The sequence below is a fragment of the Pleurodeles waltl genome, chromosome 5 (genome assembly GCF_031143425.1).
Source record: "Pleurodeles waltl isolate 20211129_DDA chromosome 5, aPleWal1.hap1.20221129, whole genome shotgun sequence".
Taxonomy (NCBI): Eukaryota; Metazoa; Chordata; class Amphibia; order Caudata; family Salamandridae; genus Pleurodeles; species Pleurodeles waltl.
Window position 1 is genome coordinate 115,223,902 of NC_090444.1, and position 22,435 is coordinate 115,246,336.

At 41.0% G+C, this 22,435-nt stretch overlaps 1 protein-coding gene across 2 annotated transcripts in view; it reads left to right on the forward strand.

The window, feature by feature from the left end:
* Nucleotides 1–10,196, forward strand: part of DNAJC27 (DnaJ heat shock protein family (Hsp40) member C27) — a 157,299-nt gene extending 147,103 nt beyond the window's left edge. For both annotated transcript variants that reach the window (XM_069233755.1, XM_069233753.1), the window contains exons 6-7: nt 3,679–3,839; nt 5,198–10,196. In XM_069233755.1, coding sequence (XP_069089856.1) covers nt 3,679–3,839; nt 5,198–5,330 — 294 coding nt within the window. In that variant the 3' untranslated portion in view covers nt 5,331–10,196. The remainder of the gene's footprint in view (nt 1–3,678; nt 3,840–5,197) is intronic.
* The last annotated feature ends 12,239 nt before the right edge of the window (nt 10,197–22,435 follow it).

Below are 22,435 nucleotides of genomic sequence, written 5' to 3' on the forward strand. Positions count from 1 at the left end.
GTTTCCTCATGGATGAAAAAATGCATTTGCACTAATACAATGGCATTTTGTTTCCCATTGAACTAACACCCGACATGACACGGCAGAACCACCACAGATGACGTAGATTATTAGTGTTTAAAGCACATCCCTGTCACTGTTGCATAAAGCATCCCACTGAGCCAGTCCACATTCTTTCTGCATTTAGGATATCAGTGCAGGAGGGGATGATCAGTTTGTTGAATCCTTTATGATGTATGTGCCTGCCCTGGGTGACCTTGTCATATCATCCTGGTATCTCCCTGTTAAAGCCAGTTCTTACGTATCGAAAAGTACAATTCTGTTCTGTTCATTACAACTAAACTTGCACATTCACGTACACATGAATTGCAACCCATAGACGTAGCTAGTAATTTTACTATAAATAATGCAAACAAATTGAAAAAGTAATTCATACAATGTCAATGATAATAAAAGCTGTTAAAAACCATTAAAGAGTGCTATGGAAGTGAGTCAGTTGACAGCACAGCACTGAAGTGATAACACATGCAAAAAGTGAGAAGAAAAAGCACACAAAAGAAAGAGACAGTGGCTTCCAATATTTAGCCAGATCAGCAGGTGGGTTGTAAAGTAACCACTTTCCTACTCGACAAACCCACTTCTGAGCTGGTTCATAGACCGTCACAGACTGGAAAAGTAGACGTTTCGACCCCACAAGAATCAATTGATATAACCTTCATCATCAGAATGAAAGACGTGAAGAGGGTAGCATCATTAATAGAAAGAAAGGACATTAAGATTTGTAATTGGTAATTATAAGGTTTTGGTATTTAAGGAGAATAAAAGAGGAGTTACTTACCTGACAATCGAGAGAAAGTGAAAGATTTACTGGACACATTTTAGCATTCTAAAGGAATAATTTTGATGAGCAGAGAAAGTAAAAGTGTGACTATCGTAAAAGCCTGAAAAGTGTGAAACCATACCACAGGTGATGGATAAAAGCTAATTAAGAAATATGCTTGCCAACGTAGTTCAAAAGAGGGCTACTGAAAGTCCCACTGGCAAACAGCCAGTGTATGCTGGGTGAACTACACTGTAAGTATTTACATTTGAAAGAAATTAGCACCCAGACTCCAGGAAATATAGAAAACAACAGGGTAATTATTGGTAAGAACTGGCTTATCAAGCTCATAGATGTTGACAGTACAAGCAGAGTTTCGTGCTTGGAATATATGTGCCATTGTTACTGATGTACTGTATATAGTAACTAAATGATCATAATGGCCCTATTACAATTGGAACAAAACATAAGGCACATAGTTAATCACATTTACCAATGAGGTCCAAGAATCTCGTCAGAAACAATATTCAAATACTAGTGAGGGGCAGTTTATCGAACAAAGTCCTGAAAAAAGATAGAAAAAAACACTTTCGCCCTCATTACAACTTTGGCGATCTTTTCTCAAGGCCACCAAGGCCGCGGACTCCCAATGACTGCCAGTGCTGGCGGTCTTCAGACTGCCATATTACGAGTGCTGAGGGATTTCCACCAGAACTCAGGTGGAAATCAGTCAGCTGTTGTGCTGGCAGTTGGCGATAAAGAGGTGGTCCCACACTGCAAGCCGTATTCCGACCAGTAATAAGGTGTGGCGGTGTCCTGATGGTGGGGCGCTGCCGGCGGTTAAAGCGCCAGGACCCGTCCCCTCCCGGATGACCTCCTCGATGGACGAGGTAAGTTGATCGTCTGACAGGGGAAGGTGGTGGGGGGTGTTGAGTGAGTGTGTGTGGTGTCATCATGTGTGTTTGAATGTGGGGGGGGGGGTGTTGCGTGCATGTGTGAGTGTGTGTTTGAATGTATAAATGCAGGGCCTGAGGCGGGTGCGTGTGTGAATGTATGAATGCGGGGCTGAGTGTGAGTGCATGTATGTTTGTGTGAATGCATGGGTGAGTGGGGGTGCATGAATGCATTGTGGAGGGGGGAGTGAATGCATGCGTGCAGCGGTGTATGTGTGAGTGTGAATGGCCATGTATGTCTGGGTGCGTGGGTGTGTGTTTGTGTGCCTGTAAGAGTGTTTGGGTGCATGCGTGGAGGTATGTTGATGTGTGTGCGAGTGTGTTCTGGCGACAGGAGTGCTTATTCCTGTCGCCAGGATGCAAGACCACCAGCATTTTGCTTGTGGTGCGACCGCCAGGAAAATGTTGGCAGTCTCTCGCCTCATAAAACTGCTGGCAGTATTGCAGGGTCCGCCGTGCTGGAGGTGCTGACCTCTGGCACGGCGGACTTCGGAAAAGCGGCGGTACGGGCGTGTATTCTGCGGGTCGGCTTAAGCCAAACCGCTGACCTCGTAATATGGTGGTCTTCACCGCTGGCCCATCAGTGGTGAGACCGCCACCACGGCCGGTCATAATGATAGCCAATGTGTGCTCTGGTGAAATTACTCACTTCAGCAAGGAAATAAAGGCAAAACATTTCACCTATCAGCATGCTCCTAAATACGCATCAGGCACAACTGTCAGTGTTCTGTAAGGTAAGCACACCCGTGGCATGTTGAGCTTCCTTAATGCGAGTTTCAAGCGGGTGGAACCTTAACTCACGGGTGTTCTGAAAGTAATGTGGAGCTACTTTAGTAACATCATGTTCTGGGTTAGGTGCTCCTGTCCCAGAAAAAGGTGGAGGGGAATGGTGGGAACAAAACGTGAGGAAAGACACGTGGTAAGCTGGATCACTCAGATCAAAACCATAAACCAAACAGATACAGAGACCGTGTCAAAAGAACAAAGCTTCAAACTAAAGTCAAAGGAATGACATTAGAATTATAAGTCAATTAAGAGCATAAAGTAAAAATTCAGTGGCCATTAAATATAGAGCGAAATAATGTACAACTTGCAAGTGCATAATAATTATGATAATGCTGAGTAATAGTTCATGAGACTGATTACACAAATGAACCCAAATACCCGGCTATGTAACACACATTTGGAAGGGTTACTAGTTCTTCAGATTCAATAATCCTTCATGCACAGCATCAAATATGTCTATCCAGCGACCTTCTTTTAGTCGTAATTGAATCGATATGTCGTGAGCCTGAGAATTGTGCTGACCCTGCTCAACCACTGAATTTCTTCTGCCTGATGGTGCATTTGTAGGAAGTGGTCAACCAATGGGGTATTCAGTACATGACATCTGATGCGGCTCATGTCTGTGTTAATCCAAACACAGGCAGTTCTTACTAGAAAAGAGATGCATGGTATGTTAAAGAAGAGTACGTTCATCCCCTATGTTCATGTCCAAAGGATGCTCCCATTACGAGTCCGCCATGGCTTTGAGTGGTCTTGTCACTTGACATACAGATTGGTAAGGTGGTATGTAGCCAGTGTAATCTTGGCACTGGAAAGGTGTTTTTTCATCTCCTTACACCTTTATAGATGATGAAGTCACAGTTTCTGGTTCCAGTGCACAGTAGCTCCTGGTTTGTATGTCAGTAATGAAAAGCAAATTGTCCACTGAAGGTATTGGAGTTAATGGATGTGGGTATCATTTTCCTTCAATATCCCAAATAGTATAACCCAAGGAGAACATTTGCAAGGCCCCATACTTCAAATTTGTTATATGCTAAGAAAAATAGAGCATTAGAAATGATTTTCTGAATATTTTACCTGAATGGTTGGTCAATGGTAACGTAATGTGTTTCCTTTCAGGCATTTTATTCCGCCATTATTGATTTATGTGAAAATGGTGGGAAACGGCCGGTGTCTGCTGTAAGTGTTAGTTTCACGAAAGAGCAAGCGGATGCTATTCGCAGGATCCGTAACAGTAAAGACAGCTGGGACATGCTGGGTGTCAAACCTGGAGCGACAAGGTATTTGGAACTTTGCAGCTTATTTTTTTATTTCTTAATTTTTGCACATGATGATTAACACTCAGGGCCTTACTTAGAATTTTCAGGCAACTCAGCCCCACAGTGTTTTGTGGACGATACATTCGCTGCTATAGAACAAAAATCAATTTAGAGCTCTCAATATATTTGACCACAGCAAATTGTACAGAGAACATATTTGCGGAAGCAATCCTAAATATTGAGTGGAATCCGCCTGTTGAATTTCCTTCACAATACAGTCCGTATGGTGGAGGCAGTTCACACAGAGATTTCATCAACAACAGATCTTGTAAAGAAAATCTGTCCGCTGACCCAGCTGCTCCCCGCCCCTCCCCACTGAGGACATCTGTTGCTCCTGCAAAAACCTCTCCTTGGCATCTAATTATCTCTCCATCCCTTACACTACACAAAAATCCCAAATGATTGACAGTAACACTGCTAGTGCTTCTTTAATCAGGGGCCAGGATAGACGCATATTCGATGCATGCTTGTTTCAACTGGAGTAAGTGCATTTAGTGTATCTTCATGGTCATTAATGTTTGAGGTTTGGGTTTAACTTTCTCTTACTCTACTGGGATGGCATATCTGTGAAAAGCTGCATGTGTCAGTCACTTCACTATGTAACAGAATGCCTGTAAAGAAAGTCTCTAGAAAGATTATAGCAAAGCTAATTGAAAATTCCCCCACTGTGCATTCTTTGTATATGTGCTTGGTATGTGACAAAGGTGGCCTCACCATAAATTGCCTTTAGTTAGGATGTGCCCTATGCTGTAAGAGTTAGTCAAATGTAGTATAACTTTGTTCTAGGAAGTTTTTTCTGAGTTCTTAATAGTGAAACATTGTCCTTGACAGGTCACTCAAAGCTTGCTCTTTCTAGTGGGCTATGAGATATATGGATATCATTTCCGGAACGCAGAGTTATAGTGTGGGACTTATCCTTGAGGCGTGATTGGTAAAGTAATGTTGAAGACTGCAGATATTACCTTTGAGGCACAAACCTTCAAAATTATAATACTTTGCTTTTCAGACAGCACTTGATGCTACAATATTGAGCATCAAAAGCGACATAATTAACAGCTGTATTTATTAGCTATTTCAGCGCTACTGAATGTATGGACCTCAAGGATATGAATGTCCATAACTACAAACTCTGATGTATATCTTCAGCAGGCATATTGGACACTTAGCTAGTTTACCGACAGTGAGTAGTGACAGCAAACATCCTAGTAAACACAACTCCACTGAGGGTCCCTGAGCTAAAAGACCATGTCCATGGGTGTGTGAAGCTCTCACTACTGGGGCATGGTATTTACTGATGAGTAACTTTTTATTCTTCCTAGGGATGAAGTGAATAAAGCCTACCGGAAACTGGCAGTACTCCTTCATCCAGATAAATGCGTGGCACCTGGCAGTGAGGATGCCTTCAAAGCGGTTGTCAACTCACGGACGGCTCTTCTAAAGAACATTAAATAGTGAATGAGTAGAGGACCAGTATCAATCCTGAAGGAATTGAAGTCAAGATGTCTTTGTGAAGTTCTTCCCTTCCGTCATCTTCACCGTCCAGCTTCTTTCACATACGGTTGTCCTCTGGGAGGTCTCTCTAGTAGTCAATGGAATGACTGCTGGATTCTAGGAGACAGAAGAAACTCAGTGTTTAACAAACAGAACTTTCCTGTTTAAGAATGGAGAAGTGTTGATGGTGTGCAAGGCAGTCCATTCTTAACATACTGTGCCTGTGTTCTGTGTAAGTAATGTTACTCACATGAACACACCTGGCAAGTATCTCCGTTCAACATCACTATTGTAGATTGTCTTTTTAAATATAAAATTGAAGTATTAAATATTGTCATAAATGTATTCTTCACTACAATCATTACTGTGATTGCGTGGGGATTACCGTCAGCCCTCACTGGAGAATATATAATTGGTAAGTCACTCCTGTGCAGTTTCTGTTATGATACCCTGATTGTCGTGGGATGTGAAAAGCATGGTCCGTGTTAGCAGTCAGCACATCATGGGCCAAATGCATCGAGGCGCGTCATTCATAATGCAGAGTAAAGGCACTTGCGACAAGCACTTATTGAAGAATAACTGTATTAGGGTATGAATACATATGAAAGCACCTCTGTGCAATGTAGTAAATGTGTTGTGCTCTGACTTGCTGGTCAAATAAATAAGAGTTGGGGCAAAATGGGCACTGTCGCAGCAGTTCGCACATGTATGTAACAAGCTTGTGAACAATTTTGCTTAGATCCACATTATAAAAACAGCTGCAAAATTTTCCATCAGTTAATAGACGTGGTGCTTCCACAAGCATTCTAAGAGGCGACTAAAAGACATGAGTATCCTGCCCACATTGTAGTCCTGTACTTGACATGTGACATAGGCAACTGCTTATGATGTTTGATTACCAAGGAAGTGAGTGAAAAGAAAGAGATGATCTTCAGGGTCCATGAAGGTCCTGTGTCTGTTAAAGAAATGGTCTCTAGACTCAATCTTCTGGAGATGTACAAAATACTTTGCATGAAACCCCTGAGGTTGAGCTGACATGAGCGGAGCTGAAATGCCTCTAGATGCACTTGCCAGGCCAAAAAAATAAGCTAAACACAAACAAATAGAAAATGGAAACAAAATCTCCGGAAACAAGCAGCTTCATCTTAAAGGATTCATGTTAGACATTCCTTTCAGGCTGGCATCGGATCTATCTCCTTTTTAAAACTCATCATCGACAAGGACGGACAAATGTAACCCATTCCAGATAATCACACCCAAGCAATTCAAACATACTGTCAATAAATGGTGAGGTTATGTTTTTGTAACTTTTATTTTAAACATTTCTTTCCTGATTTTAAACGGGTATGTGGGACCTATAAAATAAGGAGAATGATGTTTCCCGCTTATTGACATTATCCCATACAGCAATCATTAAAACAAATAAGAACAACACACATGCACAACAGATATCATTTGTACAATCAAATACTTCTCCCCAAGGCACATCTTAAGGTATACCTTACAATCCTACTGCTAGAGAACATACGAAGGAAAAGCAAGAAAATCATTAACCACTCCATTCGTGCTGAATTTCCAAATTTATGGTGTGTGGTGGTGTATTTCAGAGAGAAATCAAAACTCATTACTCTCCAAAGCTATTATTCTGTGTGCTTAGTATGTTACTGCATAATATGATCTCAACTAGTTTACTGGAGAAAATACTATGCAAGAGAAACCCACAGAACTACTAATAGACGAACAGCTCATATAATTAGTTGTTTAGTCATCGCACTCATCCTTTATAACTATGTATTAGAGACCGATTGTTTAATGAACATAAACTAGCTATTCACAGACTGACCATTCAAGGTGGCAGATCATCTGATATAGGTTCTAGTTTGATGAAGGTCATATCCCTTACATCATGTGGCACAGACCTGCCCAGTTGTCTTTGCTGCAGGACTAACATTGCTTCTTTGGCCTCAGCCCACAAACACCAAATACCTCGATGCACTGATATTTCACTAGGTACAGGGCCAATATGTCTAAGAATGTAATCCGCCGCATTTTTGGGGCATACACGCCTGCCACCAGAAAAGGAGTCCCCTATAATGTTCCATAAGACAGTGTGTACCATCCATCTAGCTACATGTGATTGTGATAACTGAAAGGTGGACCACAAAGGGATACTGCACACATCTACTGACATAGCTTCATTTGACCCCACCCACATCAGACATTGCAGAACTCTCTCTCTACTGCAATGAACCGACTAACAATATAAAATAAGGACAGCAAAAAAACAAGAAGAAAACTTCTTAGAACTTGGTGTCCCTACTGGACTAACACTGCACTCTCTTGCTCAAAGAGGGCAGGCAGAAACACTATATCGACGCACTGTATCTGGCATACTCGTAACCCAGTTCATTACAATTCCCTCTGATTAAAGACTCCTATTTGAAGCATAAGTGCCCTGGTTATTTTAAGACATCTGAACATAGCAATCTTACATAGAGGCAGAACACCACAGTCCTATTATAGTAACTGCTGTCATGGGAGACACCTGAGGGTCTTCCATGACTGCATCCGAGGAAACCTCCACCTCTGGATCCATCCTAAAATCTCTATTTTGGGGGCTGAGGGCCAGATATGTTTGCTGTGTCAGTCCATATTGTTGCCCACCTGCCACTACTCTGACCCATTCCTCCTCTGCCTTCCTACAGGACTGGCATCAGCTCAACTCAGTTCCCCTCTGTAACCTGGACCTGTTACTCCAGAAGTTCACCTTTTTCTGTTCTTCCCATTTCTGCACTGGGACCCTATTACTTTTCAACCAGTCCCAGAATTCTGAGGAGTTCTCAGATACATGTAGAGTTTTCACCAAAGGCATTCCAGAAGTAATAGCGCATATTTCATGTTTAGCTGTTGCAGTTTAGTATTGATCACTAGGAAAAAGCTTTTACATTTCAGCATTCTTATGGTATAATCTGGAAACAGAAACAATTGAGTTCTGGCTACCGCCTATGGACCATGTTCTTGTGCCTCATCCAGGATGCGTTGCCTGTCCCTATACTTTAGAATCACAATAGGGCAAGGAGGTGCACCTGGAATAGGTCGGCGACCAGGGATTCTCTGTGCTTTGTCGGTCACAAAAAAAAAGGAGAAATACCACCAAAGATCTTGCCACTTTTCCATGAATTGTCCAACATCCTGCCCCTCAAGCCCCTCTCTAGTCCAATACCACGAATATTGTTCATGCAGGAGCGTTTTCCGCGTCTTGTGCCCACTTCTGCAGATGTCCCGCCATTTCCGCCAGCTCTTTCACTTTGACTGGCAGCTCCTGAATCAGTTGTCGCATGGACGACAGGACAGATTCATTATCAGTCATTCACTCACTCAGTTTTTCCATCTGAAGAAGGCCCACATCCACTTTAACTTCATCGATCTTGGACTCTAGTGAACCTTTTAAATCTGAAATGGCTTTAGTGGTTTTCCAAACTCTTCAGTGTGTCCTTCAAGCACCGTTTCCACCTTCTTAAGCCTAGGTCTCTCCTCCATGATATCAAGTGGGTAAGCACCTGCCAGGTGGTTCACCGCTGCGGTCATTTCAGTGCATGGTTTCACCATGGTGTAGTGCCCAGATGTTCTCCCCTCACTATACACTTTGCTGTCAGAACAGGGTAAATTATTGGGACACTTACTTTTTGTGACTTACAAGGGCAAGTGAGGTGACAATCTAATGAGATGGGAAACGGGCAGGGTAATCTGACAGTATCAGGGCCCACATTGAAGCAGGCCTGGAGCTACCGGCATGAATAATATCACAGGATTAAAATCCACTATAGGGCAGTGTAGGAAGCATTGCAAGCAATTGACCCCTAAAACTGTGTCTCATGTGGGCGGCCACCCAGTCCAAAGAGTCCTTGTCGTTTCCCTGTCTCCTCCTCACCGTTGCCAGGCAGTCTACCTGGATATCTCACTATTCCCTACATGGAGTCCCCAGGCAAGGTCCCGGCTCCACCAATCAGTACAGGCCGCACTGACTTCCAGCCCACTTCACCAGACCATAACTCATGCCAGTATTACTTAACTTAATGGTTCCCACTTTGTATAGGAAGTAGATTAGTGCCAGCTATCATCAGGACTACAGTGGGATTAAAATTTTAATTTAGTATAATGGCCCAAATCGTCCAGTAGCACTAAATCCATTAATCAAAATGTGTGTCAGCAATATTATTATTGTCATAGGAGCTTATGTGAATTTCCACAATACAATATATTGTTGCTCCCTCAGTGCAGGTAGCCTCGCACACATGCTTCGTATGGAGTATTTGGATGAGATTAGTAATTTTATGTTGTAAAATTCTAAGTGAACCACCACCACCACTAAAACCTCTTAATTATATATTGCATCTTTTGACAGTGTTACTAGAGCCACATCACAAATTGTCATCATATTTGAATTACTGAAACAAATAGATTATACTGCATTGATTTACTTAACTGATTGTATCTATATAGGAAGATTTGGTGAGATTCGCACTGAATGAGGTGGGCACATTTCCAGATTCTTAAAAAACTCTGTTGTGTGATTGATGTGCACATATATCCATTTGTCGTGATCTTTCATAGTGTGTTTATTCTTCTTTCCGCAGATTAATTTATAATGCCTAATGTGGTGGATGAACATATGCTACTTGTATATAAGATGTGGTGTCATGTCGGGGATGAGATGTTTTTGGCTTTTTTTCTTGTTTATATCATCAGAGATAATTATAGGTGTGTTATGGATGACGTCTTTTTTATTAAAAAAACAACAAATAAATAAAAATCTCAAAAAAGCAACATTTAATTGCCTGAATAGCCAACCCTTCCTCTGTAAACTGTTGTTTTCTGGCATTTGCTGAAGTCATAAGAAGTATGACGTTATACAACTGTCTTATCGGAACTTATGAATCACTTTTGTAGCACAGGTGAACTCCCAGCTTCAGCATCACAAAGCCTTCACGCAGACTACTCATACATGGGACTGAACCAGATCTCAAGACTCAGCCGTAGCCTACTTTCATTGAGTGCGTCTTCCAGAAGCACCGTGAGGCCCCATTCGGAGACATCTTTGAAAGCTGTATTGTTCTTGTGATACCTGTTAGGTCTGTGGTGATTGCAGGGGCTTTGGCCCCACAATGAGAGAACTGTCTTCTTGATTGCTTTCACAAATACTGTGTTCTAATGGGTAAACCTGACTGCTTGTTACATACACTTCTGGGAGTTTCACCGGGCACCAGGGGCATCCACTACTTTTCCCAGTAAGTCACCCAACTGGCTGTAGATGAAGCCATTGTGATACCAACCACGGGATCCACCAGTTTGTGCTCCTCCTTTGCCCCGGTGAGCCTAAAATCTGTTTAATAGATTGACCTTCAAGTTGCAAGACACTCATGTGGGAGCGTGTGGTCCGGGGTTGCGGGTTTACTGTTGAGATGACTTGAAATTAGTCACATCAGTGCGTCATTCGGAGGGTTAACTAGTTGCTCTGCCTACCATGCTCCAGGAAGCCCATACTGACTGGCTGAATACTAACAGTTGGCACACAACCAAAAGGAATGTCTTAGCCCTGGTGAGCCTTCGGGTAAATAAGCCTTAGACAGTAGGATGAAGGAGGAAGGCTTTGAGGGTGCCAGATGTTCCTGAGTGGCACGTACAGAGCAATGCCTTCCAATCTTTGGGGTCAATTTGAAAAGGAGAACATTATGAAAAAGAATATATATATTCACTTAAAAACAAAGGTTACAGGTAGGTTCAGAATTTACTTGCACAAAACCATAGAAATTCAGCAGTTATAGTTAGTTATTTCAAGTCATTACACCCTAAGGTAACTATAACTCATGCCCCCACCATGCACAGTTTTTTCTTCAATAATTAACTTCTAATGTTTCATTGATATTTTTATTGACATTAAAAAACTTGCCACGAGTGCTACAATATCTGGGGTAATTAGCAGTGCACGGCGAGGGCGCAAGTTATACTTACCCTAAGCCGCAAGTTATAGTTACTTGAAATAACTGTAACTGCTGAAGTTCTGTTTTTATGCAAGTAAATTCAGAACCTAACCATAACGTACCTGCAACCTTTGATTTTTTTAAGTGAATTGCTAAGGGTTTTTAAATTATATTTCCTAACTGTAACATCCCTGTAACCTTTGTTTTTTTCAGTGAATTTCTATGTTTTTTTAAACATAAAGTAATTTTCATTACTATACGTTAATCCAACCACCACCATACGAAATTGAAAGCAGACCTGTTTGGTGAATACTGCACAATTGTTTTTCATTTTGAGTGTTCACTACACTGCTGCGCTCCATTAAAAAAAAGAAAGAGAGAGAGAGAGCAGAGAGAGAGAGAGAGAGCAGAGAGAGCAGAGAGAGAAGAGAGAGAGAGAGAGCGAGAGAGAGAGAGAGAGAGAGAGAGAGAGAGAGAGTGAGTGTTTTCGTTCGTTCTGCCTGTCATCCTGTTACCCTACTGATGCAATATCTCATCTGAGACACAGGTAAGAGGGAGACATAGAACATGATAGTTAAGTGGTGGTTAAAGTGGGGCCACAATTTGAAGTGCAAACCTTCCATTGGAAGCTGGAACGTGAGCTCTTTACGCAGATCTATCAGCTGTGTTAGGGATCAACCAGAATGGATTGAATTGATACACACAAAGCAATTGGAGAATGAATTAGAGAGGCCAAACGCAATGCAACAGCAGCAAATCATTTCAATGATGCAGACAGTATCCCTGACCAACCTGGTGACAAGAAAGGCCCCCAGACACAGGGGAGGTTAGATACCAAGGAGAAACTTGGAGAATGGGAGAGACTGTCACAGAAGGAAATTAATAAATGGTGGGAAGTGTTCTCTTTAAAGAAATATGTTGAAGTCAAAAGAGTGCCAAAAGGATTAGGTATACCAATCATGCCTAGCCACCAAGATGTGAGCAGGGAGCTCCTCCAGGAATGGGGTGAATACATTTTGGATACTTCGATCGGTCTTGTGCTAATCTTGATTAAACATGCAGGTAGTGCAGCAGCAGGAATACAAGTTCAATTGATAGCATGTTTAAGGGAGAGGGCATATGCACTTTTGCACCGGTTAGCAGTGGTAAAGTGCGCAGAGTCCTAAAATCAGCATAAACTGTGTCAGAAAAGTGGAGGAAGGCAGGCAAAAAGTTTGGGGATGATCACCCTAAGGCTGTCAGGTCTAGCAATATATATATATATACATATATATATATATGTATATACAAATTACCTAGTGGCTGTTGTCACTAGATAGTTATAGTTAGGACCTTGTTTCTTTAGAAAAAGTGTTTTTTGTTTTGCCAATAACGTTGGTGCCACTTGACAAATCTTCACAAAATTTTCTAGAAAACTTTCACACTCACATCAGCTGCTGTCTGGAAAGTTTTGGAGTGATCTGTCAAGGGGAGGCCGAGAAAATAGAAATTCATTTTTCCATAGGGATTCTGAACAACGATAGCACCAAACCTACTGGACAGAATTACACCAAGTTTGCCAGAAAGGTAGCTCTTGGTTCCAGAAAGAGCTCTTTTTGTTATTTAGTGTAAATCCATTCAGTAGTTTTTGAGAAATGTAAGGAATATATATATATATATATATATATATATATATATATATATTTAGAAACCAAACTGAAACCAGTTATGGCGCTGCACTCCAGGAAAGTTTCTTTGCTGTTTAATCAATTGTGTGCATCACCAACCATCACCACCGACGTGTTTCGACCTCCCGGTCTTGTTCACAGTATATGAGTATTTCTTCAATGTTTGTTATTTATAGTCTATCACCTCTAACATGTATAGTGCTTTATGGGATATGTAGTGACCTTTAAAAACATATATCCTAAAAAAGGATATCATCCCCATTGAAATCATCTTAAAAATATATGTGCATGCAAAACAAAAAAGTGCACAAGCTTCCAAGAAGGTATTCTTGAAAGCTAGTTCGTATATACATTGGAACAAGAAAGGGAGAGGGGTCCCCAAGTTACATATTAATCAATAAGCTTAGCACTGGTCCTCAAGAGAGTAGTTTACTGTTGTTCATAATTGTTAATCACTGATGTCGGAATACTTTCACTATCTATTTGTTTTTAAATTAATTAGGAGGAAGGCTCCATTCCTCACGCTGGCACCAGCATGATATGCGCGCCACAGACCATTTGTTGTAACATATATAGGGACACGAAGGATTCACAACCCCTCCCGATCTTGTGCTGAGATCTGATTGGCTGACAACACTTCAACAAGGAAGTATTGTCAGCCATGTTGGGACTTGGCTTGAGCTGAGTCCCAGACAAAAAAGGGGCCTGGTGCTGGGGATCCAAAGGGCCCTGGGGCAAAAAAACTTTTTTTGTAAACAATTTTGCTGCGATTCGCGGCAGATCCAATGATTGATTTTTTTTTTTTTTAAATGAAGCTCTTCATTTTTTTAAGCCCCTGGGTGCGCCATGTCCTGGGGCTATGTTGAATTGTAATGCCCCCCACCCCACCCCTGCGGCCCCAGGGACAGTCACCTCCCCGTGGCATGAAAGAACATTAATGCGAGGGAGGGCACGCCCCCCCGTTGCCCCGGGGACCACCACCTCCCTGGGGCTTTTCAGAATTAATATGCAGGGGGGGCACCCGCTCCCTGCCTCGCAGCCCTGGGGATCAACACCTCCCCATGGTGATGATCTACATTAACGCAGAGGGCCATGCGGACCACCACCTCCCTGTGGCTATATTTAAATTAAGTGGGGGAGGCTGACACAGCCCCTGGGACTGCCACCTCCCTGGGGCAAACTGCCAAAAATGGAAAGGGGGTCAGTTTTGGACCCCCTTAGCCTTGGGGACTACCACCTCCCGAGGTCTTTTTTGCTGGAGGGGGGGGGGCCTCCCCCATGGAGACACTGATCGCCCTGGGGACCGCCAGGGCCGGGTTAGGTGGTTAGGGCGGTTGGCCACAGGGTCTGGTCTTGTGGGTAACCTCCGCTGCGCACGGGCGAAGGCACAAGTTATAGTTACTTGAGGTAACTCTAACTATAACTGGTGAATTTCTATGTGAGCCTAACTATAACGTCCCTGTAACCTTTGTTTTTTTAAGTGAATGTCTATGTTTTTTGTTAATTCTATTTCCTATCTATAATGTCCCTGTAACCTTTCAGTGAATATATATATATATATATATATATATATATATATATATATATATATATAAATATTTTTTTTTTTTGTATTATTATTTTTACCCACTGCCGTAATGTGGGTAGTTATGGTTAAGTCTGTGTTTCCATAGAGTGTTTCTTGGTTTGCTTATAACTTTGGCACTGTTTGACAAATCTTCATAAAGCTTTCTAAAAATTTCCCATAGACTTTTTTTAGGTAGCTCTACTGCAAAAACTGCTGAATGCAATTATGCCAAATTTGGCCGGAAGCTAGATCTTCGTACAGAAAGTGCTTTTTGTCATTTGGTGTAAATCCACTGAGTAATTTGGTCAATTCGCACCCACAGGAATCATATATATATATATATATGTATATATATATATATATATATCAGTGATGCCATGCCGTTGTGGGTAAATATATATATATATATTTGTTTGAAAAAAAAAGTTGAAAACCTGCAGTACTCCTGCAGGATTGTGACTTTTTTTTTTTTTTTTAAAGGAAAACAAATATGCCCTTGCGGATTACCCCACATGTTACATCCTTTATAAATGCTCTTTAACGTCATTATTAAACATAATTTCAACATTTGAAATGCCATCATTGATGAGATATGCCGGGTCTGTTGGCTTAGTGGACTAATGCGTCCACTGTAGGGGCCTGTGTTTGACCTCATGGTCACAGGTTCAAATCCCGGCAGGTTCACTCAGCCTTTCATCCAAAATTCTGAGGTTGATAAAATGAGTACCATTGAGTTGGGTAACAATTAACATCTGTTATTCAGCGCCAAGATGCCTACGGGTGAACGTGCGCTTTACAAATACACATGTTATGTTATGTTTATGAGAAGACTGTGCATGGTGAGTGCACGAGTTATAGTTACCTTAGGACACGAATTATAGTTACTATAGATAACTGTAACTTGTGAATTTCAGTGTTATTTTTACTGATATTTTCACATAACTATAGCGTCATTTCATCTCTGTTTTTTCAGTGAATATATATATATTCTTTTTATCCTCTGTTATACTCTGACTGACCTTTTCTTCCCCTCTCCCCCCCACCCACCACCTAGTTTATCTTAAGGATTCTTGGGTAAATCCTATAATCCTATATCAGCTGTTTTGTGTGATGCAGTTTCTGAAAGTTCAACATAGTTTAACATTTTTGGGTTTTGTACTAGCTTCAATTAGCAGAAAAAGGTAAACAAAATTCCAAATTATTCCAAATAGTGGGCCTAGAAATATTTCTTGCCATGAGCAGCAAAACTCCGTAAGATGCCACTGTGATACATAAGTTAGATCCGTACAAGCTAAGCACTTAGGACTAGGAATGCTATCTTCAGCTGCAGGCCAACAAGTCATGCTCCCTTTCTTTGCCTATGCACCCTTTTTTAACAGAACCTGTAATCTCTGTATTGTAGGATTGGGGAAGAGGAGCATTATTGAATATAAGAGATGACTTCTCTGCTAACCACTACTGCGCTGCGTTTTAGTTACTTTATTTTTGTTCTTTTATGTTTGTTATGTCAGGGATTTTTATAGTGCACAAAACCTTCAGCACCAAGTCAGTCTCCTGCCACTAAATTCATTAAGAACCTCAAGGCAATTAATTGAAAAGAAACTAAGTGGATTTTTCAATAATCAAGTATAAACAGAAAAGTGGTGTTTTAAGACCATGTCTGATTTTCAGTTTCTCTTAACAACAGTGGGACAGAGTAATTATGCAGTGCAGACTGGAAAAAGCATTGCCATCCCAATTGGCCTTCTTCTTTGCAGGAAAACAAATACAATATTATCAGTCAACCTCACAGTTAGAAATTGGGTTTTTGGTTGGCAGAGGTATGCACCCTGTCCAAGCAGGAACCACAGTCCTAGTCAGGGTACATCAGATACACACCCTAAATTAACCAGTGCACACCCCCTGGCAGTTTGGCACAAAGCAGTCAGGCTTAGCTTAAGAGTCAATGTGTAAAGTATTGATGGAACACTTCATATAGTAAAATAGTGAAAACACCACACAAAAGAGAACCATTCCTGGTTAGAAAAATAGGGCAAAATAAGACCAAAACAACAAAAATCCAATAAGTAGATGTCCAGATAATTATTTTTTTAAAGAATAAACTTAGTTATAGTTCCTTAAAGCATTAAGCGACCACTGGGGTTATCTGGTCGTGCTGAACGGGTGAAATCCAAAGGTTCAGGCCAACCGCAATGGAGTATGAGTTGGATACAGTCCCAGGGAAGTCCAACTGAGGTTTTACCTTCACAAAGTTGAGCCAAGAGTCCCATTCACAGGGAAGAAGTTCGTCGGGAGCAAGGAGAGCATGACTGGCAGTGGTACGTGAGCAGGAAGAGTTGACCGGGCATCACGGACGGGCAGACTAGAGCGGTGATGTTTGCCATGCGAAGAGATGAACTTTGGTGGCTCGTGCTGATTCCTCATGTGAGTGGCGCAGTTCTGCTAGGAGCGGTGCCCATAAATTCACAAAGTGCCCAAAAGCTTGATTTTGGGAGTTAACAACAACTTCCAAGGGCCCAGGAGTTGAGATGCGCCTCTTGGGGGGGGTCAGGAGCTGGTTGAAGACTTGTTCAGGAGCTGTGGGGAGCCTGTTATGTCCCTGAGGCTCAGATCAGGAGGCCAGCAGATTTGACCTTTGAGTCAGGAGCAAAATGGAGATGCAGGTCCAGTTTTTCTTCCCCAGGCAGGATGGTAGCAGGTCAAGACGGCAAGGCAGCAGCTCCTTCAGAGTATCAGTCCAGCAGAGTAACAGCTCAGCAGAGTGGCAGTCCTTGCAGCAGCACAGCAGTGCTTCTTCCTGACAGAGTATCCACAGGTCCAGACGTGTACTTATTTGGTAGGGTCAGAGGTTGAGTACTTGCACCCAGTTGTGCCTTTGAAGTGGGGGTGACTTCAAAGAAGGGTCTTTGAAGTGCACAGAGGTCCCTGGCTCCTGACTCACCACTGGGTGTTAAGCATTCCTTTGTGTGGGAGCAGGACACTGGATATTCAAGAGTGTCAGCTCCTTCCTCCCATCCTGCCCAGGATGACCCATCCACATGCAGATTGCCACTGAGTCACATCTACCCTTCCTTTGTGTGAGGCTGTTTAGCTGGAATGCAGGAAACCAGCTGTCACCCTATCCCAGCTACATATTGGAGACAGGCTCCAGGCACACGGGACTAAGAACAGGAAAATGCCAGCTTTCTAAAAGTGACATTTCAAAAATTGTAATAATAAATCAGACTTACCATTAAAAAGGATTTGTCATTACAATTCCAGAGGTACTAAACATGACATAGCTACTCCTCAATTAGGAATTACAGCTTATTAAATGTGAAAATTAATCCCCATTGTTAATCTATGTGAGAGATAGGCCTCACAGTAGTGAAAAATTACTTTGGGAGTTTTTCACTACCAGGACATGTAAAAAATAAAGATCCAAGTACTACCTGTTAGTTACATGGCACCCTGCTGTATGGGCTACCTAGGGCTTACCTTAGGAGTGAATTATATGTATTAAAAGGGGAATTTGAGGCTTGGCAAGAGGTTTTAAATGCCAAGTCGGCATGGCAGTATAACCTGCCCACACAGATTCTTCAAAGTAGGCCTCAGACATGTTTAAGAGCTACTTGAGTAGGTGGCACAAGCAGTGCTACACTTTCACCAGTAGAATCTAATTTACAGGCCTTAGGCACAGGTAGTGCAAGGTACTAGAGACTTACAGGTAAATGAAATGTGCCAACTGTGGATACATCAATCAAATAATGTTTTAGGGGAGAAGGACATGCACTTTAGCACTAGTCGGCATTGGTAAAGTGCTCAGAGTCCCAAGGCCAACAAAAATAATCAAACAGCAAAAATATGAGGCAAAGAGGTAAATTTTTTAGGGTGGCCCTGTAGAGAGGGCAAGTTCCAACACTCTCCCTTCTGAAAGGTCTATATCTTATGGACCATTGCCTACGGACAAAATAGGCACGCCTTGGTACATGTACTGGAAATACTCATAATCCAAACTGTGAGTTTTTAAAGGGTTTGCAAGGTGTTAGTACTTTGTCCTGTCTCTTTCAGGGAGAGCAATCAACATTGATCAAACATTCTTGGATTCCCTTCCCTTTGTTGCTCAAACCTATTCAATTGGGCAAATCCTTCCAGCGATGAAGGTCCTTATTTTAACAAATTGCATATTCTTATAAAAACCTTGTACTCTTTATTCTTCAATGCATTCAACTTCCGTTATTGATTTTGGTATACGCTTTTCTATTTTAAATAATTCATCTTTGATCTTTGGAGGATATATGTCATCACCTCACTGCTATGTGTTTTGGATGAAACCCTTTATCTGAAGGTGAAGTAAATATCAAACGTTGTGAAAACAATTGATATTGTGCAAGATTTCCAAATAACCCCAACTTTTACACGAAATGTTTTCATTTCAACAGAAACTGTCCAAATTCGGAGTTGTGGAAAATAGTAAGGTATAAATAATTGTAATTTACAAACAAATTCTTAACGCAAAGTGGCACCATTGTTCGATAAAGAAAGTGATCCCCTTGCTTCCATTTTAAACAATGGACATGATACACATGCTTACACGAGTTTCATCCTAGAAATGGATAGTGGTACCAGGATCAGAAAATGAAACTATTAACTTGCCAAAATTAATTTGAGGTGTAATCAAAACTCATTTGATTACTAATCTTCAAAATAAATCATTGTTTTAAATCCATTCTCGTGCAAAATCCTTTTTTGTCAGAAGTTTATATCGATGGTCATCATTCAGCCCATGGGCTGCAGGGTATTTACTCTCCATTCAGAATATTTTATATTCTGGAAGCCCTCTCGTCATTCCTCCTTTCTGTAAAGTAGGTTGAATTTGTTCACAAATGCAGTATCTAAGTTGAGAAATGTGATGTTTCTGTTCCGAACAGTGTTGTTTGGCTACATTTGGTTTGATATCTGTGGTGCAAATGGATGATATCAACCTTGCATTTTATTGAGCTCTGGCATGCTACATGGGCATTTTATTAAATAAATCATGTTTTCTGACTCTTAAGTACAACTTGCGTGAATGGAGATAGCTTCCTCATTTTGTGGACCTTTTATGATTCAGTTGCATTGGATGCGTTTTAGAAATGGGTATATATTTAGTTTTTTAGTTGTGGGGTGTTGTTTTCTCTTTAGATGTCATATCCGAGTGAGACATGAACAGGGACTTGAACTACATGGTTCTCAAGGGAAACCATGTATAAGGCTTCTCTAGCAGGTCACACTTTAACCGCTTCAGTTGAGGCCAGTTACCCTTTGAGCTGCTGTGTTTTGCACTTTGGCCACTAGGCTCTAATTTATTTTTAAACATGCACTTTTTGTGACGATAACTCCTAACATGTCTTGTACTTGGGGAAGGCTCAAGTACAAAACATGTGCATCTCATTTGAGTGCCTGCCCCTGCTATGGTATTTCCGAACAAACTTTGGGACAGATGTATCAAATATTTTTGCATTTGCAAACAGTGCGAATCGCAAAATTCGTCCATTTGTGAATGCAAAAATGCCTTTCAAGATGTATGAAAGGCATTTGTAATGCAATTTCAAGGAACCGCCTAAAAAGCGATGCCCTGAAATTGCGACTCCATTTAGAGAATCGCAAATTACGATTCTCTGAATAAGAATTCGCAAATAGGGAATCCCTGTTTGTGATTTCCAAAGCACATGTATTAAGCATTTCCTAAATGTCCGCAAATATTGTTTTGGGGTGCATCATAGGGGGCCTTGGGCCCCCAGCACCCTGGGGTTTGCATCACCTAATTTGCGAATTCCTAACTGGAATTCACAAATTAGTTAATGCAAAACCATTCGCACCCAGGGATGAATGGAGTCCCATTCCCTAATTGCGATTCGTTAATAGCGATTGCGAATTTTAAGAAATTGCTATTACCGATTCACAATTTTCATACATCCCATTTTGCATTTCTTAAATAGCAATTTCTTAAAATTCGCTATTTAGGAAATGCAAACTGGGAGCTTGATACATCTGGCCCTTTGTTACATTTCTTTTTTTCCTTTAAATTTTATATAATGTGTACCAAACAGTTTTTAAAACCATTGTTAAAGAAAGGAGATTTGGTTCAATGCAGGGTGGCTCTCCTATACTTGCAGTTATTAAGCTGCAAGGATGTCTAAAATCTGTTATTTATTCTAGGAAAAGCATGTTTTATTTGTTGGCTATATTTGTAGGTACCTTTTAATTAGTTTTAGCTGTTTTTATTTGAATTTGATGAATTATTGTAATCATTTATTTTGTTATGTAGGTTTAAATTGCTTATATGTATACCTTTCCTATGCAAATCAAGAATATTGATTGTTACTCCTCAGCCCTTGCATGCAGGAACCGACACTGTTCTTCCAGCAAAAGAAAGGTGTGTAGTCCCCATCCACATACCTGCCAAATTTTCAGTTTGCCTATGTGTGAGGTTTTCATGTTTAAAGTGTGCATGTGTGTGACTTTTCAAACTTATATGTGTGACACTGTGGAAAGTTAGTGTGAGCATGTTAAGGTAATCAGATACATCTATGACATTGCTGTGGTTTCTACAAGATAATGGCCTAGAAATAGCATTAAAACGCTCCTGATTCTTCTGAAGTGCTTATGCAATGTTGGTAACCAACTTTATTTTTCCTTTTTCCATGATTGTACTGGAAATGTTTGTCATGCTGGAATAAACAATATACAAAGTATTTTGGTGGCAGTCCCTTAGTTTTTGAAGTTGTATGTTATGTGCAATACCAATAGGAAAATATAAGTCCTGGAATTCAAAGTGCTGTTGGCGTAAAAGCCCCGGTAGGGTGAAATCGTCATACACATATGATGTTGCTTATTGGCAGTTATGTCAAAGGTTGCCAAATCACCATCATCAATAGGCAGAACAAATTGCCTTTCTGAATGCATGTGTTTCTGCAGGAAGTTGTTCCCCCTTCATACCTATGAACACATGTTTAAAATGGCGCAAAATTTAACCCTAACTAAGCCTCTATTAATTCTGGATTCTACTGCAAAACAAATACAACAGATATAAGTACTCACTGCTATCCTGCATACTTTTCAAGAATACATAATGTGATATTTAAGACTTCAAAATCAGTATCATTTTCCATGTCTCCCACACCCCCACAGATAGATGGTTAGTGTCATGCATTTTAGTATTGAGTAAATTATTTAATTGTGACATTCACTAAGAGGATATTTTCAACCCAGAAATGATCAGACAAGTAAGATAACTGTTCAAAACGATGAAATGTATATCTCTGAAACAGTTTCAAACACTACCAACAGTATGGGATCGTCTTTCTAGCAAATTATATCAATTGAGCAAAAGTATTTTCCTAAAAGCTGGTGCTACCTGCTAGAAAAATTATGCTGGTTGTATATGCAGTGACTTTAAGTCATGGTAAGGTAAACAAGGTGCCAGGTGGCCCCATCATGTGATGTTGTCAGCCAGTGCTGGCTACTTAGCCATTTAGCCAGTATATTGTATTCTGGGTGATGTAGTTTTGCTTATCATCCATGCTAGTATAGTGGGTTGGCTAAAACACCACAACTGGCTGAAAGTATTAATCAGGACAGCTCAGCTGCCTGTATTTTAAATTATTAGGTTTTTAAACTTTACTTAGCATAAGGGTAGGCATGGGGTTAGGGTGCTGTCGAAGGTGATTCAGTCAAGGAAGAAACTGCTCTTGAAATCAACAATGTAAATAAAGTGCACTTGTGACGTGTGTAGTCATTTGTGAGCAGACAGACAAATGTGTTTTCAGAACAGGACCTATTGGAGAGTATTGTCGTCCTTTGTTGGCACTGAACTGGCAGGCAATGAAG